The sequence below is a fragment of the Odontomachus brunneus genome, unplaced genomic scaffold (genome assembly GCF_010583005.1).
Source record: "Odontomachus brunneus isolate Ranch 3 - 2012 unplaced genomic scaffold, Obru_v1 Obru_scaffold_102, whole genome shotgun sequence".
Taxonomy (NCBI): Eukaryota; Metazoa; Arthropoda; class Insecta; order Hymenoptera; family Formicidae; genus Odontomachus; species Odontomachus brunneus.
In genome coordinates this window covers 601,922-622,884 of record NW_022639552.1, presented here as the reverse complement: position 1 = coordinate 622,884, position 20,963 = coordinate 601,922, and the positions used below count along the sequence as shown (strand labels likewise).

General features: G+C 36.7%; 2 protein-coding genes across 12 annotated transcripts in view; both read right to left on the bottom strand.

Annotated features, from left to right (window-relative positions):
- LOC116848938 (WD repeat-containing protein 47) overlaps positions 1-20,963 on the bottom strand; it is a 108,315-nt gene that overhangs the window by 54,588 nt on the left and 32,764 nt on the right. For 5 of the 11 annotated variants that reach the window (XM_032825576.1, XM_032825577.1, XM_032825578.1 and 2 more), the window contains 4 exons: positions 20,193-20,790; positions 19,504-19,852; positions 9,128-9,238; positions 8,656-8,731 (listed from right to left, as the gene is read on the bottom strand). In XM_032825576.1, coding sequence (XP_032681467.1) covers positions 8,656-8,731; positions 9,128-9,238; positions 19,504-19,852; positions 20,193-20,790 — 1,134 coding nt within the window. Of the gene's footprint in view, positions 1-8,655; positions 8,732-9,127; positions 9,239-12,019; positions 12,662-19,503; positions 19,853-20,192; positions 20,791-20,963 lie in introns of those variants that run through there. The other 6 variants (XM_032825581.1, XM_032825582.1, XM_032825579.1 and 3 more) reach the window with 5 other exon arrangements.
- On the bottom strand, positions 2,569-5,253 carry LOC116848942. The gene has a single exon (XM_032825593.1). It carries the CDS (start codon positions 4,761-4,763, stop codon positions 3,456-3,458), a length of 1,308 nt encoding a protein of 435 aa, XP_032681484.1. The 5' UTR covers positions 4,764-5,253; the 3' UTR covers positions 2,569-3,455.

Genomic DNA, 20,963 nt, shown 5'->3' with positions numbered 1-20,963 from the left:
AAGTTTCAAATATATACGTGTTTATAGTCTGTATTAATAGTCATTATTTGAAACTTGTTTCAAGACACTCAAATTTGAATTCAGAATTGGACCGTATTAATAATTACATGAGGCTTTTCTCACTTAAAATATTTAGATTTGAGCTTATAGTGTTCAATGTAAATTTTTCAGTTTGAATTGTGATTACACAATTATGAAGTCACGTATATGATTCAAATAGAAAACTCAAATTTAGCTCGCAGTTCTGATCCGAATATCTCAGGTGAGACAAGTTCCAAGTCACGACTATTGATACTGACTTTAGATGACAGTTTTTTTTTAGTTAAATCGCGATTAGAGAGATTCAAATGTCACGTATATTATATAATTCAACTAAAAGGTTTGGATCTAGATCTGAAAGAAATCTCATAAGACAACTTCAGAGCACAACTATTACTGCAGGCCTGTGTGATGTAGCGGAAAAAACTAAAGCATCATTAATATACAGTGTATAAATAGGCTTCCCGTTCCTTGAAAAGCGATGCTTTCAATCCGGACAATTTTGTTCGGAATTTTACTCGACAAATGCGGCAAATATTTCCCGCCAACCTAATGATCAAATGGAGATCATACACAAGGAGAGATATTACAGAATTCTCACTAAAGAGAAACTGCTCGTGGACTTTATTAAATCGAGCATCAAGCACTGGTCTGTCATCATGTTCACGACGATCTCAGACGCATGCAAATCGCGCGCGCGCGCGCGGGCACGAAATGTAGGACACGGATGAATGTTATCTAGGTATGTCAACGTGAACTTTCATGAACCGATGAACGATTCGTTAAATTGATCATGCAAAGACAAACGAGTGAAACTAAGAAGTAAGAGTCACGCAAGATCGTCGACACACTTACAAGGGCGCGACATCTCAATCTTCGTTACAGTCGTAAGATTTACGCGGCTCTGACAGTATGATGTATCGCGTCGCACGAATAAATAAAAGAATGCGCATAGCGCGATGCTGTGCCAAGCCCTCGCGACATAAGTGACAAATAAGCGGCCTGAGACCCGGCGAAACGGTAAAATGGTGGGACATCGTCGCGCGAGTACGCGTATGTGCCGCGAGAATCACGACGCGAATCGAAGAGTTTAGGAAGTCAATGATGCAGCGAGAATGATAAAATGCGTCGTTGGCAGCTACGGTTACCCACACCTAGCCTGACGTCATGGCACTTCCGCGAGATTATTGCATCGCACAATGTGTATCGCGTTATTAACATCGAGGTCGCTGATTCGAGATCAGTGATACTTGTTTTCCAAGAAGATAAACCTCGGATAAGAGCTTTCAGTCTTATTATCTAACGTGCTTTCACTCCGACGTTGTTTCTTCGATAATTAGTAATTTATGTCACGATATACAAAAGCAAGATTGATTTAAACCTTTATTATTTTTTCTACAAAGGCCTTATTTGCATAATGAGCGTTAAACACGTCTTTACAGTTCCAACAGTCTTTCTGTTTTTCTTACATGAACGTCACATATAACGTTGTTTAAGAATGTATAATGTCAGATTGTGAAAATCAGGAAGGCATATTTAGCACTAGATACGCGCCCAGAACAAAGCCCCAGAGCGTTTTCACAATAACGTTTCGTTCCTCTTTGTGTGTCCCCGACTATCTACATAAATCTTCTATAATAATTATGAAAAAGTTTGTTGTTGGTTGAAAGCTGGAGCCATCGAAACTAAATAACCGATGGATCAGTTTTTCGTATATGAAAAATGTGTACAATAGCAAGAATGATAAGATAGAAAAGAAGGACATTTATGATAAATGAAGGTCGACTGCAGCATTATTATCAAGCAGATAATGTTTACATTTTTTAATGAAATAATATTGCACGGTCATAAATTAATTGTCATAACATATGAAATTAAAGCAATGAACGTAAAAATTGCGTCTTTAATTAGAAAAATACATTTCTTGAACGATCTTTATTTAAAGCCATTACTCTCGAAAGGTATATTCGCGTAAACAAACTCACGAATTCTTGCGATTGAATTTCATACGTTAGTCACATCACCTGGCCGTTTGTCACTTCTGTTCGCAGTAAATGAGCCGTTATCCGGCTCTTTTTTCCCGTCACTGCGACATTTCCGCCACAGGGGACAAAAAGGGCAATTGATATGCAAATCTTTGACGTCGCACTGAATACCATTGTTGTACCATCCGAATACGAATGTTTCACCGCGGAAACGGGTAATTTCGCGTTATGTGTGTACGTTGGCTAACTATCACATTCGAATTGTCGGACAGAAGAATATTACGCGATAAATTATACTGATGAAAAACCAAAAACTTCGAAATCGATATTGTGTCCCGTCTCGAGCAATATGAAATAATAAAAACTTGCACACATATGCAAATAAAATTAGAAATAATCGCAAATAAAATTAAAAATCTGATCTTTAATTGAGGACTAGAAAAGAAACATTGATAACAGCAAAGAATAAATTGATTGAAGTCGTTAAACAAAATTGATTCACTGCTTCTTCTTTTAAAAAGATAAAAGGTAATTCAAATAATACATGACAATCTTGCTGTGGGAACATTTTTCATATAAAAATTGTATTTTAATAAATAGTTTTTGTTAATTACAATTATATATGTGTCATATGTGTGTGTATTGATAATTATATGCTGAATAATTTAAATGAGAAATTGAGGAAAGAATTAAAGTCGTTAAAAACATTCTGCGATATAATATAGGAGAATTTATTACGCGAAAACATTTGTATCGTGTTGGCTTTAAACATTTACATTCATTGAAATTTTTCTAAAAATGAGTTATACGTTTCTAGTTTCAAAGTAATCCGTAATAAAAATTAAAAATCATATTGTTTGAAGAAATTCACAGACACTTTGTATAAGAATGATTTAATATAATATATTTTTGGACATATAACTATCAAAATGCTATAAAAATGTTAATACGAGAGTGGATCACGCTATGTAAACACAATTTTCGCATACGTCTAGTTCTTGTATATTGAGCATTTTTCGCAGAAGCATTTCCGACATTACCCGCGGTTTTATCATATCTAGGTTCGCTCTTCAGATCATCATTAAAAATCCTATAGTAGTTATTAATATTTGCAATACCTCTTAAAGAACAATCATCTGTACATCAGTTACTATGTCAGTTACTGAGATAAGCTTGGTAAACGACAGTTTGTATTGTCATTAAACGACTTGCTATCAACTTATGTTTAATGCATTTCTGAATCAATATCTTATAAAATATATTTTATAAAAAAACTGCTAAAATAAAAAATATATATATAAAATAATATATATATATATATATATATATATATATATATATATATATATATATATATATATGTATATATATATATATATTGATATATTGATATTAATATTAACAACTATCACACACAAAAAAATGATAAAATTATGTAGAAAGACTGGTATCTGCTTCATTTCTATCGATTAAATCCTTATAGATAACTAATACTTCATTACGATAAAATACAGAATCGGTATTAAAATCTTTGTATGGGCAAAGACTACTGTAATTATTTTTTAGCTGAAGCGCAGGTGTTACATTTGCACCCAGAATCTCTTCTATTCTAATTATATTATTTTGCATATTACATTTAGATAAGGCTGTTAAAAATAACGGGCAACATTGATATCGTAATGCTTGTATGGATTCGAACCATGTGTTTTTTTCGAAATTTGCTTGAAATCCTATGACAATCGATGGTGATATATAATTGGTAGAGAACACATAATCGTGGTACAACATAGGATAACATTTATAATTGAAGTATTGATCGTAAATTTTGCAACGATAACAGAGATCGACGTCACGAGTTTTGGAATCCTGTAATTTTGGCCCTATCAGTACAACTGTCAGATTCTTTATACCGCGGAAGAGATGTAACAATAACTCCCAAGTATGCAAACCTTCCTCATCTATGTAGTTTGCGGCAATAACATGAATACAGAAGTTTTCATTTACAAAAGATGGTGACATCGTTTCACATATTCCATAATAGAGCGTTAACGGCCCAGATATATACTCAGTATAAACATATAGATTTAAGAACTCAAACGTGCTTATTCGGTTCTTTTTATTATATGCATACTTTGTGACAAATGCAGTCATATCAGGAGTATCTGAGATATCAAATTTAACACGGCAATCAGTGATATTGTATATATATAACGGTTTCACAAGTTCTTGCATTTTTGCAAGATTCAAGTTGAATAATAGTATTAGATTCTTGCACTCGGAAGCATGATGTGTAGCAAACAATTGAAAGTGCTCCAAGCAAAAATTGCTGGAATAGCAGATTTCGCAAGTGAACAGATCAACCTGTTGGTGACAAATAAAACACGATTTTGTGAACATCAACATCTGCTTCTCGTATGGCTGCAGTTTGCGTGATATTGACATCTGGACTAATTGCATGAATTCCTTCTTTGATTTGAACCATTCGGACGGGGAAAACTGGTGCATTCTCCACTCTGACATCTTCGTTAATGCTTTTTCTATATGATTGCAGATATAAGAATGTTCCTTTAGATGCACTTTTTTGTGCTCCTCGCTGCAGTAGGAAATCATGTGGCATCGATTGCATAATATCAAATCGCCTTTCATCCTCAATTTGCAGACGTGACAAACGTTTGGATTGAAAAACATATTATACTCATAAGGCTGCAACGCTTTCAAAGCTTTATGTATTCGTTCCATCTTTGTATCAATTTGTCCGTTAATTATCGTCTTCTCAGTACTTGATTTGTGATATCAATTTGGAAATAATACGTGAAACACACGGCGATGTTGTCGAGATAATAAAATTCCGTACACGAAATCAGTTTAGATGTACATTCAGCGATTGCTCGAAGGACACTAATACAGTGTTTACACGTGTTTCTGAACGTTTCTGTGATTTCGGGAATTGTTGATTTTAAAGGATAACTAGAGATACAACGAATTGCAAATATCCATTACCAAGTATAATATCGCGAATAAGCTTGAAATATACAGTGAGGAATATTGAGTACACACAGAACTAGTTGAGCAAATCTTCTTGCGATAAATCGTGATACACTACATATGCTTTGCACGTATTAAATGATTTGCTGTAACCTTACGTAAATTTTGTACAATTTAAAAAGTAATTTGTACTATCGGTTAGTTCGAAAAATTCATATGAAAATACATTTCACATACAATTATAATAAATTTATGAAAATACATTTTACATACAAAAAAAATGTATACTACATTCAAGTAAATATTACTTATTTCAAGTATTTTATAAGTTTATATCACAAGTTCTCATCAGGCATTAAATTTATTTAAAATATATTTATTTAAATTTATTTAAAATACATTCTGAATTCTAATAAGCATTTCAATTTATAATATTAAATTAAAATAAAAGTTCGATTTGCTTATTGCGTAAAGTCAAACTCATCTTTTCTTCAATGAAGATTTATATTAATATAAAAAGAAAATAGATCCTTCTTTTTTTTAATGCATGAGTTTTCCTAAAATTTGCGATGAGTTATATATTTTAAAACTATCACCAAGAGAAAATATTCTTTATTGAATATAACTGTTATTTAAAAGAAGAAAAATAAACCGAATATAATCGTTTTTCTTATCAGTAGAATGATACTTTTCTGTGTGCAGGAAAATGGATGAAAGAAGCAAAATATTGCAAAGTAAAAAACATGAAATCTCACGAAAACGTAAAATTGAAATTCAACATACAGACAAATAAAATTTGAACAGAAGAGACAGAACATTACGAAGGATCTTTGTTAGAAGGAATGCGAAGTCGAACAAAAGGGCGTACGAAAAATTGTTCCGCAGTTAACTCGTAATTGAGGCAATTACAGTCTTTAATTGACTATTTCACGATAACCATGACTAATCAATGACAAAGAGAGTTAAGCCGATAATAGATCTAATCGACAAAGATAAAGCGCCTCTTACAAGCGATTCTAAATTCGCGAGATGACTCACGTGAAGGTAATGAAACTTTTAAAACAAATATTTTGTTCTAATGACGAGTGTTTGCGGAAGTAGATATTCTGTCACAAACCGCTAAGATAAATCATGGACTTGAATCTTTTTATCTTACGGTATAAACCAAATATATATGGTTTCGAGATAAAATTCTTAAATAAAAATAAGTGAATACACATTTTTTAATTTCTACAAGTACTGCTTAACTCGCTTACAAAAATCGCAAATGTCTACACGAATTATATACACGAGGATTTTTCAGCAATAAAAGGTTGTTAGATGTTCGATTAAATACGAAGAAGACGAGCCAATAAGAGGCAAATACGACGTATGGTTGAATTGAGATAAATAAAGGTGAACGTTGCACATCCAATTAATTAATAAACGACTTAGTTTTCGATTTGAATCTCCTTCGATATTGACGCGTATAAAAGTGTTTGAAACTTTTACGTATCAAGAATAATGCGCCAGAGGATACTTGAACAAACAAGGCCGCGGCTGCTAGAGAAACTTGTGTCTGAGAGAAACGAGAGGATGTAACTTGCGTTACCATACATTCGATGTGTTAGACTGGTGCGAGAGTTTTGTTGTTTTTCTATTAAAAACTGTCTTGTAGAAAAATACTGGATCGATAGCAAAGAGAAACTCGGAACAGCTTTCATCCGAAAAGAATATATAGTCAATTTCCGAATCGAGATTTTGATTCTATGTTAATCCTGTGAATAAACCGTCGAAATTATATTAATGGAGAACCTTGAGATATACTTTACAAGTTATTGTCCTGTCTTGATACAAATGATTAAAAGTTTTTTCGATGTTTGAGGCTTGAAGAATCACTTGAAGCACTCAACGTGCGTAAGTCATTTTAAGAAAGTACTTCTTTACACTTCAACACAAAACGATGGCAAAAATAAGCATTTGTAACATCATGAGGGGTCTGTGCGATATATCTCGAGATTATCCGTTGTTTCTTCAAAATCGGTGGAATTTATTAACGGGGAACCAAAATTTTGACTCGGGAATATTATTTATTTGGTTTCATAAGAATGATTAAAACTTCGAAAGTACATTTGATTTTGTTTGGTAAAGAAAATTTTTATTTGAATAATACGACGAGACTCTGCAACGATCAATATCAACAGATCTGGCGCGTGCTCAAACGAATTTATGAAGTGCGATGATCTTAGCAATCCGGATATTTTATATATAATATCGAACAATTCCTACCCGCGCGTGATTTATTTACGCGCACATATCCCCTCAAATTCGGCGCCCTCGCGTCATTTATATAGCGAACGTTGCCTGGCGTAAATATAGCGCAGTAACGAACTTACGATTTCTTGTATATTACGCCGGAAGTGACATACAGAGAGAAAGATAGAGACACACAGATCGGCTGTACGTGCCCAGTATCTCAATCAATTCGTGGAAAATGCGGGAAAGCCGGTTTCTCTAGCGAATTACGGACGACACTTTGAGCGGGTTATGGTTTAACGACGTTTATGGAAATACGGAAAAGCAAGTAGAAAGTACACGGTTCACAAATCGTACACTGACGAGTTATCATGCAATTTTTTTAACGACGGAATATAACATATGATTATGGATACGATAATAAAAGAATTATACGATATGAAGTAAATGCATCCATGTGTTTCGCAGTAATGAGCTATTCGATGATAAATTATCGTATTAAATAATCGTACGTAATTAATAATCGTGCATACTTAATATCGTCAATATTGGATCAATCAAAAAGTTTGTTTCTATTTTTTAATCAAATTTCACTTGATTTAGTATCCAATGGGAACAAATTATTCGTCAATCAAGTAATCACCGCTGTTCTGCTTCGTCAACGTGTTCTGGCAACGGAATATTGTCAACATGGTTGCTTGTATTGTTCGTATGTGACGTCACTTTCAAATCTAACCAAATTTTTCGACTGATTTGATAAATGTATTTTTCTGTCTTAGAAATAAAAGTGCACTGAGAAAAAAATGTTTGATACTTGTAACTATAGTCTATATAGAGAAATAATTATTATAAATTATATGACTAAAGATTATCTTTTTAATTAAATTCTATTGTTAGTGATGATAACTTTATATGCATGTTTCTACTACTATTTTCATGTCAGGACAACCAAAAAATATGGTTGAGGTAAAAAATAATTGTAATTTGTATTAGATCAATCATTTTTTTTTTCCACTATAATGCGAAATTTGTAAATTTGTAAAAATGGGAAGTAATGCCTGACATAACACAACGTTCACGCTGTAAGAAATTTTGTGTTAAATTTAACCTATGCTCCGATTCACTGTAATTTTGTGTTAGTTTAACAAAAATATGCTGGCAAATAACACATAACTTATCTATATATTTTACATGTAACATATATCATCAAGAATGTACATACAAATTGTGATATCTTAACAATGAATAATACGGTGAATATTTTATTCAACGTAAAATAATCGAACTAACAGGATAATACGTTAAATTAACACACGAGAGAAGTAGGTGAAAAATTTAACACAAAAATCCTTACACAGATCGATCACAACACAAATACAAAATGTTTTTTATCGCAAAGTAATGGACTTACCTTCGGCTTGATAATGTCGTAGTGTCCTTCCGGCACCCTCGAATCGTAAATACCGCCTGGCACCGAGTTTTGCCTTCTGTAACAAACAAAACATACAACTATTTTAGACGGTTCTCGCGAAATTATCATTAGATCGACTAAATGTTACTTGTAGATTGACTTCGCAAATAAAGTATTGGAATATTAGAACGCTAACAACACAAATGCAAGCGGCTAAAGAAGTGAAGGTTTGATTTATTCATTAGCTTGAAAGATACGATCTATGAGCGGAATGTAGCTTAGAAAGAGCCAAGGAAAATGTAATGTCCAGACGGGCGGAAAGAAAGTGAAAGATTCCGCGACGCTGAACATTACGGATATCAAATTACCGGTATTAAATAACGCAACGCCTCTGACAGAGCCGTAAATTTTCGCGTACGTCTCGCAGCGGGACTATCGCGATCTTTTCACATCACGCAGCATGAGAACTTACGCGACTGGATCCGATCCATTGATCGTAGGTTTCGGCGACTGGATTCCAGACCGGACAGGTGTATTCGTGTGAACAGGCGAAGGCCCCTTACTCCCCAAAGGCTGCTTTATCCTGCGAACACCAGAGCGGACGGAGGCGATAACTCTCTCTCTCTCTCTCTCTCTTTTCTCCCTCAAGCAGCAACCAGATTTCATCACACGACACCATAAATTCTCACAAAAGTACAGGCATTTACGACTGGATGTGTCACGACCGTCTGTCGCTCGTTTTAATCTCCATTTTCTGTCGTCGACATATATAATGTTCTAAGCAGCAAATGTCACAATCGATATTAAGTCTATCCGCAAAAAATACAATCAATGAGCACACGTCACATACGACGACTGCGTAACAGAGATTACTGCGTAATAGGAATTACTGCGTAATAACTGTGTGACAATTTGTAGGACAGATCTGTACTTGAGAAGCGAAAGGATAAGAATTCTAAAGCGAAAAAAGTAAGGTTTCACGAATGATTTTTTCAATAAATGAATAAATGAGGTAAATTTTATCGCACTAAAATTCGTGTGTAAAATATTTAATAATTTTCCTAATATAACTTATTCGATAGTACGGAATAAATGTTTTTGTTGTAATACAAAATTACCTTTATTACGCTATTAATCTTCAGATAATGATCTGTAGAATGATTTTAAAAGCTTTTCTAATTGTTCTATTATTTATAAAGTTTATTTTGCACACAACAACTTGCAAATATATCACTAGTGTTAGGCATTAATCAATGAAAATTTTCTTCGATTAAAATAATCGACAAATCATTAAAGAAAATTAATTAATTGTCATGTATAAAATCACAAATAACTTTATTTGATGAAATAAATTATTAATCAAACTTCGATGTGACTGATTGTATAATAATTGATTTCATTAATAGTTTGATTAATAGTTAATTTCATCAATCGATTAAATTATTCGTGATTACATACATTTTATCAATTTATCAATTTATCAATTTATCAATTTTGATGATTGATTTGCTAGTTATTTTAGTTAAAGAAATCTGAATTGATTAATAGCAACATTAATCAAAATTAGTGGTATTGAACTTAATTTTTGCTGTGTTTCCAAGTACACACAGATTCTATCCGGTGAAATCATCATTGATAATTCACTATATCCTGTCCACGATGCAAAGCATCTATTCTTTTCCACTTTTAAAGAACGGGCTTGGGAATCAGCCATGACCGCAATTTTCGTACATTAAACGTAAACGGAGAAGACGGAGAAGTCGTGCGAAATCCCTCAACCCCGGTCATTTTTCAAGCGACATGCGATTTATCGAAATCCGTTGTCGTCCTCCGAGTTCTGACATGACTATCTTGACCTCCTCGAACTTAGGCTCGCATCTTCTTTCTAGCGACGCAAGTACGATAGATTAGGTATCATTTCTTAAACGACACCGTGTGCACAAGCAGCGTGCGAATCGGTTAGACGCATTATTCATTCCACCTGAGATCCGTCGGCGGAAAAATCGAAGCGTCCATTAAGGCAACAGCCTACGAAACTAATGCTTGGACATACACCTTACCCTGGTCGTTCTCTTATTGTTTTAATCTTTAAATATAGTAAATATAGTATAGTATATATTTAAATATATCTAATATATGTATATATAGAGTGTTGCAGTTCTCACGACTTTAATTTATACTAACAGGTTCTCTAAGTTATTCAGAGTTCATTTTTCCTCAGCGAAAATGCCGAGGAACTAATAGTTTCTTAGATACAAACGATCGAAAAAGTAGAGCAAACTGAATTTTGAACAGCTAAATGCATAACAAAATTGTTTTCCTCTATCAACTTCAAGTAGACTTTATTTCAACAGGATTTTACTTCTTTTTGAGTCTTAATTAAAAACGTATATTGAAAATTTAAAAATCGGCATGAATGATCTCCCACGATATTTTTTATAAGGAGGAATTAATTCTAAGTTGCTCAGAGAATTTATCGGTATAAATTAAAATCGCGAGGACTGGGATACCCTGTAGATATTATATATTCAAAATTTAAATATTCGATATAATATTGAAATGTGTACAATAATCGTTTTTTCAATCGTTCAACGCGTTTTTCCCAATATGTTTCACGATGCATTTGTGCCTGAAAGGAACATTTGTTTTTTTGGTCATTTTCAAAAGATAAATTTTCCTATCGGACGCCAAATGCGTTCTGAAGGCTCATCAAGGTAAAAGTGTTGCAATCTCTTTGTTCCCGTCGACTATACGTGCGAATGATTTACCAACATTTTCTGAATCGCTAAAACAATCTCCAGCCGATCGGCGCGCGACGTCTCAGTTTTCGTTACCGTTATACAAAATCGCGCTGCATCACGGCGCGTGCTGCGTTCTCAATCGAGGTAACGTTTCCCGACGCGACATGAGCCACCGATGCAGCCGCACCAGCGAGTCGCATCTCCAAGAGGATGTGATTGAATCGCGCGTTCTCGCAGCAAAATCGCGGTTATCTCAATCTTATAACGATAACATCAACGCAATTCAATTATTCATCGATCAGTATTTCCACGCGGGTCATAATGTCCAACATGAAAGGCTCATACACCATAACGTTTGGCGCAAACCATTACTCAATCAGTCGCACATAAATCTCCCCGAGAGAAAAATATTTTGAAGTTTACGTGAAAACAGACTACCCGCGGGAAGATCTCTCAACGTTCTTCGCATCGGGCATTCGGAGCTAAACTGAATTATCCTTGGCTCTTTATTAAGAGTCGCCTCATTAGATATTCGTAATCGATAACGGCTGGCTCTGTCAGAAGGTGGCGATGTATACTGCGGCGGGTGTCAAGAAGCGAGTGGCCAAACGAGCGGTATTTACCGGCTTATGCACGGCGGTGTGGAACCGACGCTTCTGAGGCTGCACGTGCTGCTGTGACTGTTCTGTTTACTGTAAGTCGGCCGACTGCTGGCGGGCTGCACGCTGATCCGCTCGGCGATGCGAAATCGCGGTGTCGTCGGCTTGTGATAAATCATGTTGCTGTGTTGCTGCGCGTCCCCGTGGTCCTGGCCGCGCGCTCTCACATCCCCATCGCCACGTACGCGAGCGATTCACCACGAGCGCGCACCTGCCGGGCGATCGCGAAAACGAAGGTCTCCCCGAGGTCGATCGAACGGTCGATCGAAGGCTCAATCGGCGAAGTCGGTGAGGCGTGGAACGTACTCCGCGCGAATCGCGAAACAGAACTGCGGAACGCGACGGCTTGACCGCCCAGGAAGCCGCAGAATCCGCGCTCGTCTTGTTGCGCCCGAGATTGGCGCGCGAGAGCGGTATGTCGCCGCGTAGTTGCAACTGCACACGGTACCGATACTGCCGACGAGGAGGCTCGACGTGGAGTATCGAGGGAGCAAAAGCACGACGGCGGTGGCCGCGGCGGCGGCGGCGGCGGCGGCGGCGATGGCGGTGGAGGTGACGGTGGTGGCGGCGGCGACGGTTACGATTCGCCTCGCAGCGGTATTAGGCTCGACTGAGCCCGTCGACGCTCCGACTGCGCTCGTAATAACAAAGCGTATCGCGAACCTATCAGAGGCTGCTTTGATTCCCGCGACGGCTCCCTCCGCGGGCTGCACGCGCGTCCGCCAACATCCGCGCCGATCAGCTGTCGCGCAGCCGCGATGCAATGCAATGCGATGCACCGAGACGCGATTCCCGGTGACGGCCGCAGGGATCTGTATTCTACGAAGAGGTTTGCCGGCGAATCGATTGTATGGAGATTCGATTTGCCTCGAGAATCCGAAACCGAAAGTCCACCGAAGTCTTGGAAAATACCGCCTTGAATATCTACATATCGATGATGGATGATGGTAAACTATAGATGTGTACAAGACAAGTTTATAGAGGCGTGTATGTGGATTGTATTGCGACAATAATCGCCGCCTTCAGTACTTTGAAAACAGCCCGTGTCTATCGACGCAGCTACGACCTTCAAGCTCAAGAACGTCTGCCCACGAATAACATAATGAAAAATCAATCGAGATTTTCTTCCGCCGTATTGTCAGAGACTAGTAAATATAGTGATTGCGACATATACTTTGAAACAGTGTTGAGCATTAATCGAAAATTGGCTGAAATAATTAGCAAACCAATAATCAAAATTAATCAAGCGTCATAATATGTGAAATTATAAAAATATAATTTAACTTATTGATAAAATCAATTATATCAAATTTAATAATAAATTACATCAATCAATATAATTATTTGTAATTATATATATATATATATATATATATATATATATATATGACGATTAAAAAAATTAATTTTGGTCACTGATTTATCAATTATTTTAGTCAAAGTAATTCAACGTGTATTAAATATCAGTGTTAAGCATTAAATTGAAATTTTCGTCGATTAAAATAATTAACAAGTCTCTCTTTCTCTCAATAATCAAAATTATTCAATCGTCATATACGAAATTACAAATAATTTCATCGATTGATGAAAGTAATTATTAATCAGCGAATAGTCAGTCACATCAAAGTTTGATTAATAATTAATTAATTTCTTCAATCGCTGCAATTATTTGTAACTTCATGCATGATTATTGATCAATTTTGATGACTGATTTGCTGATTATTTTAGTCGAAGGAAATTTTCATCGATCAATGCTCCATGAATGCTCTTGAATTCATTACACTCTGCGATATCTCGCGCGGAACATAGAAAGTTTTGCGAATGCTTAGGAAGTTCTTAGGATGCTCATAGATAAGCAAGATAAGGCATCCATCGACGGGAAAAACGCGGTCTGCTCTTAACGGAGTAAATAGCGTGTCGACATCTCTCTCGCTCTTTCCCGCGGCGATGAATTTTGATAAATAGAAAGTACGCGAATAGAATAGCGATGTGCGATTAAGCGGGCGGAAATATTGTGACGTAGTAAGTGTTACGGTTAGATAATAAGGTCGCGCAGGAAATTCCATTCACTCACGCGTCGCAGTCGTTTCCTTCTGGCAAGGATAAGTGCAATAAATAACGGGAAGTATTAGAGTTGTGTAATTATACGTACTGACAAACACAAAGTCATTTCAGAGTTGTTTGACATCTTAAAAGATTATTTGCGAAATAATAATAATATCGTACATAAGTGTACTTTAATGACATACGCATCGCGAAAATACATCGGAACATTTGTGGCCGATGATCGCACCGAAGTTCTTAGATTTTCAGTCGCGAAAAATGTTAACGTGTTTTTCAGAGCCATTGTAGAGGACAATCGTTCTGCGAGTATAATTAATTTAATTATTGCTCGCAAAAGTTCGACAACCTCAATTTGTTGTATTAAACGGAATAATATTAAAACTTTCTTGATGAGAGATAATAATCAAATAATTATAGTCGCAATGGTCAATCTACTTTAGCTTTCTCATAAATATGTTAACATTTCTCGTGATTAAAAATTCTTATATGAAATGCACAAATATACGACACACGTGGAGAAACGATTAGTCATTGCAATATTCGATTAAATGACTAATAAAGGAAATAAGGAATAAGAATAAATAACTAATGAAGGATCTTGATTGGAAGTATTCTGGTTTAAAAGATCACAAAAAGATACTCTCCCGGGACTTTTTGTAGGGAAACGAAAAAATCGAGTAACGTCAAACTTTGCATATTCTTTAAACCTTATTTTAAAAATATATTTTTATTATCTAAGGTCTGTATTAGATCTGTATTAGTAGTTTACTTGAAACCAAATAATCAAATATATAGATATAGAATATAAAAGAGGGACGCATTTGCTACCTAAAAAATAATAATATATTCTTAAAATATCAAAAGAATATACGAATTTTGACATTATTCGGCCGTTTCACCACAAAAAAATTCCGTGGAAATATCTATTTTCATGACCTTTCCAACCACAGAATGCCTTCTTAAATGACTAATAAAGGAAATAATAATAGGCGAATTTCGTTGGAACGCAGCAGGGACGATCATGGATTCGATATTCTCGGCCGATGTGGTTGAATTGAACGACTTTCGTGTGCGACTTGGTGTGCGAAGGAACACGGAGTGCGAGCGCGGCGGGTGCGATCGCTTTCGGGGGAATCGCGCGCAAGGAACATCTGGCAGATGTTCCGCGTCGCGAGACAGAAGGCGCCTCGCAGTTATTTCGCTCGGTTCAAATGATACACGAGAAATACGCGTCGAGTTATACTCAATTTCACAACGGCCAGCATGTACCGCCACACTTTCTGCCTTACAACGAATTTCTATGGATTTTTCCAACCAACGGCGTTCGGCCGCACAAGCCGGTGGCAAAAGAATTCTCCGTTCTGCTTTCTTAAATCGCGCCGTATCGAACTCCACATCGCCACTCTACAACTAATTATTGCAAACGCCTGACACGGTGTTGATGCGTTCAAGTAATTCCGCTGCAACATTCGCGCGTTTCCTCCTGCTTCCTACAATCCTCTCTGTACTCGCCGGCGAACTTTCACGACCGACTCCGTTCCGGAGCGCAGCTGTGCACGCGGATACGGAATTTATATCAATAATGCGCGATTATTGCAGCATTAGCGCGGATATTTGCGAACGCGACGCATTATTATCTATGCACCTGCACCGTAGAAAAGAGAGAAAAGAAGAAAGATCAGGGCGAACGCGCTGCTCTTCGAGAGAGGTAAGGCACCTCCTCACACGATTAACGAAATAATAGAGACCTTTGCAAATGCGCGTTAGCATGGTGAATTTAGAGCCGTGAAATCGCCATTATCTCAGTAATCTCGCGATGACTGGCGAATGAGCGCATTTTTTATGATCTTACAATAGCTACTCGCGTGCATCTCATCGTCGGATCAGGCGGGTGTTACGTTGCGCTATTTATTCGTAGTTTCCAGTCCATTATAGATCTGTTATTCCGCTCAATCTTACTTATAATTGGCCTGAATACATTTTACCGCGCGAATTGTATGATCGCTATCAAGCGCAATTGCGCACCGTTCAGTTGCGATTCGTCTCGACCACTCCCGAACATTTGTATGATAACTGAGCTCGCGATAAAAACGCGGAATGATTATTGGAAACGATTGTCTCACTCGTTTTTTACGTGCGGAACGTTTAATGTTAACGGAGTGGTTTAATTCGCGAAGCGGCGAGGAAGGGGAGAGAAAAAGGAAGACCATGTCGCGATTACTTCGTATTCCGATGACGTTTCAACAAAGCCACGTTTGTTACCGATGACGTTTGTACGATCGCTCGCGTGCGTTCTAATTACGCGCTGCATCTCGCCGTATACGAGTAAGTAGGTGGCTGCGTTACCACGAACGAGCAGCACCGATCGAGTCACCGATGTCAAAAGAATCTCAAGTCCCATCTTTGGTATCAACACGTTGCCGACTCGATCGAGTCAAGGCCGTGGCGGCGGCCCGCACTCCTCTCTTGAACATTGTGGAATATTGATGTTACATGTTCGCGAACAATCAACAAAATACGCGATAGTTGCTCGGAAATATCGTTTTACTGCTAAGAAAAACGATCACTCAGTTTACTTTCCTTCCTTTGAGCACTATCTTTTGACTATCTTCAATATAGAATATTTTCTTGATAATAGCGTAACAATAAAATAGCGTAACAAATTTTGGAAAAACTGGTTATTATGTACTCAAAAGAATTGATTCACTTAGTGAAAATATTATAAATCTTTATCGAAAAAAAATTAGTTTGACTCTATGTAAAGCAAACCGAATTTTTGTCTTCATTTAATGATCTTGATTGAAATGCTAAATTTACTAGGATTTAGAAGGTATTTTGAGTAAATTTAGTGATAACAAATCCAATTACATTAACAATTACATTAACGGAAATAAAATAACTAAATATCCCTAAAAATATTATGCTATCTATATGATAATTCATTTCTATAAATACAATTTTTTTACATATGTATCCAAAAAATAATTAATTTCTTTAAAAATAATTTTTTTATATATGTATCACCCCGCCCCCTCCCAAGATTATATATTTTTAAATAAAGATATTTATGGAGAAAATTTTATTCGTCTTTTCACTTGCGAATTTTTACTTCATGCCGGTGTATTCACGAGTACGAGTATTTATATTTTGGAAATTTCATATATATGTGTGTGTGTGTGTGTGTGTGTGTGTGTTGAAAAATGTTTATTTCTAAAGAAATTATACTTTTAGGTTGCTATATTTTATATATTTTTTACTTTCTCTGATAAATGGAGTGGATGCTTTCTATATTCCGATAGATGTAATAATAAACAATTATATTTACTAATTCATATAATAATTAAAAGTGCCTAAAAGTTTTGAAGTTTTTATACGTATGCATAGAGACACATGGGCATCGTTAAATCCAACAAATCATCGAAAATAATCATGTTTGTTGAACTCGTCAAAGGATCAAGGGTTCTCGTTTGCTCTCTATCTCATCGACCGCGAAAAGCATGACTCGCCGTCTAAATACGCTATATTTCGCCGCTAACGAACTGCCAGACACTCGAAGCTCCTTTGCACCGGGTTAATTTCTCGACTCATGCCTCGAAAATGTCGACGCGATTGCTAACTGGTCTCGTTAGTACATTCGTGAAAACGTATGTTGTTACCGATAAAAGCATCATTTAACTAGACACGAAGAAATTCTTATTATTCATAAAACATATTCCGTAATGTGCTCAAATACTGCAAGTTAACTAAAGATTCGAATACAGCAAAAGACAATGTAAAATGTTGTTCATATTTCTCGGAATTTAGAATTTGAATTATAAATAACAACAAAGAAATACAACTATACAACTACATGTAGTATAAATAAATAATTGATCCAACTGTACGACTATTTTCTATATTCCAAATTATTATTCATCAAATTATTACTTATGACTTTTGTTTTTACCAGGCAACTTTGTGTTGTCTAAAAACGTGACGTTTCTATTTCGTATAAATGGAGTACGTTGGTATTATATCCAGTTAAGAGAAAAATTGTGCAAAATTTGCACACTCGCAGTATTTTGCGAAATATAGTCACGCGCGTGATTAGGACAATGCTACCATAAATATGCATGGCGAAGTTATGCGCGTGAATCATGGGATGCGACAAGACCAACGACGGCAGGAATCGTGTAGTCACGATTTTGTTGCGACTATATCTGACCGTATATCCGGTATCCGGTTCCAGTACAGTGTCGGTGCCAATGAACCGTGATCGATTTCCAGTTTCGATTGTGAGGTCGATCTTTCAGCGAGCAACGCTCACTTGCTCGCACGTTTTCTCGAAGGTCACCTCAATTGCGAAACGACACAGATATTAATGAACACAACGGTCATTTTTTACGCGTTATATAGGAAACGAATTTACGTGTTTATTCGGGATCCTAGATTTTGAACCACGCTAGCTTTTCAAAATGCAAAATCTAAATCGCAAAATGTAAAATCTGAAATTGCAAAGTCTATTACGACAAATCTTTTACGTTACAAAAAATATGTTCTTAAAAGTGAACATAAATACTTTGTGTATTGGAAAAATATTTTTTAGAATAATATTTAAGAGAGTTGCAAATATTTTAATGGATATGTAATATTAGCAAAAACTTGTAATAAACTCTTGAGATATGATGTATACCAATTTGTCTGATACGTTCTAAATTCACAAATATTTACGAACCACGAGAAATCCGCAGAATTAAAATAGTTTCCCCATCCGAGGAGCAATTTTGAAGGTCAATGTCGGGCAAGCAAAATAATCAAGTTTTCTTTTTCACCGACTCGCGTCCGAGGAGACCGCTATTCTGATCGACGTCACGTTGTTGTTCTAAGCTACTATTCTCGGCACGCGGTTTACCATAATAAACTCGACAAAGGCATTCCGCTATCGCCATCTGTTGGGAAATGCAACGAGCTGCACCTCTTTGATTAAGTGCATTCGGTGCAGCAGAGTTATTTCACCCAGCAGGCAACGCTGATTGTCTGTTGCAGGCGCAAGTTATGCGAATACACGTAATGCCAGTCATGCATTGTGATAATTTTTCGCGAGGACATACTATTTCAAAAACACCTTACAATTTTCTGTACACACTATATATTCTTTAGTCCTCTTGTTTAAAAATATATTTATTGCCCTGGCAATTGGCAAATCACGTATATAAAAGTATGCGATTTCGTTTTTACGAATATTTTCTAAATAAATAGATCGATTAAAAAATAAAGTTAATATTACTTGTATCATATGATATTTTGTTCGTATTATAGCATTGAACGTATAGTATTATAGTATTGAACGATTTAAGTCGATAGTAAAATAGTTCAAAATTGAAACCATGGGAATGATCACTCACCCTTCTCCCTGCAGTCTATTATCGGCTACTTGCACGGGTAACGGTGCCGCTAGTTGTCTGACTAATTCGTCCCTCTCCCTTTCCTTCTGCTGTATAGTCTCCTGCAACCTCTGCTTCTGCTTCTGGTATTCCTTAAACAGACCCCCATTATAACTTTGTTCGAGGTGGTCTCCCGGTGCAGCCGTTCTAACCGGAATCGCCGTCGGTTCTGTAATTTTGGCCGCGACTCCCGTGGGCTTTTCCGCTAAAGAGTCTCTTCTGGAACTCCTGGCGGTCGAAGGCGCCGGCGATTCTCTGCCAGTCACTCTACGTTCTGGCGTGGATGTCGCTGAAGGGTCTATGTCAACACCTATTATGAAAATTGCACGTTACTCTCTTGAAATAATTTAATTCGGTAAAATTTTGAAAGAAAAGTTAGCAAAACTACTCATCAAATTGTTATTAATGTAGTTAAGTAAACAAAGTTAAACCAATTAAGGTTTTATGTCTTATGGGTGCATAAACTGTGCCATTCAAATACATATCATGTAATTAAAACCGCACAAAATAAGAAATCTGTGATTGTTTCAAGAGAAACTCGCGAGATTTTTATAAAATTTTTCACACCAACGATACGTAAAAAATCGAAGGATATTTCCAAGACTTATGAATTTTTAAGTCTCGTGACATCACGCACTTTAAAAACTCACCTTCGGGGCTCTTGGAGTGCCCTCTCGTCCTCGGCGGGACCTTAGGTTGAGCATTCATCTCTTGTATGGAGGGCAGCTGTTGGAACTCGGCATAATTCGAGCTAAGGAAGACGTCACCCTCGTTTTCGAAGAGCCTATCGACGCTGGTATTCATCAGTTTGTTATTCTTGAAGCCGGTCAAGTGGAAGCTAGCGAAGGACGACCTAGACATGGGGTTTATGTCGCCAGTGGAAAGTGCCATCAGCGCCGCGGATGGTATGTTTGTGTTCTTGGGCCCAGGACTCCTCGGCCCGAGGCCAGCTTCTAAAGCTGGAACTAGACTGCGCGACATCATATCCGCGGCGGATCTTGGCCTGGTGAACGGCATGGCGCTGTGCGGAAAGGTCTTCGGCTTGATCGGAGTTATTAGCATGTGCTCCGTCCACGAGGTCTCCAATGAGGGCCTCTCGAGGCGTTCTACGTCGACGTTCAGGGTTCTTTGCGCGAACGGCACTGCGAACGTCTCGGGAGGTATACTTTGAAGCCACGAGAGCAAACTCAAGTCGGAATCACTGAAACCTACGGATCCGTCTAGTAGCCTCGAGAAACTCATTTCCACCTATAACACGAAACGGGACGAGACGATTAAATCATGAAAAAATTAAACATATAGAATATATTTTATAAATAAGGTGTCTCTTTATTATGTAATTTGTGTCTACATATAAGAAGTGGAAATAATTGTAATTTCGATGTTATATATATTTTTTTAATTGATAATATTAATATATT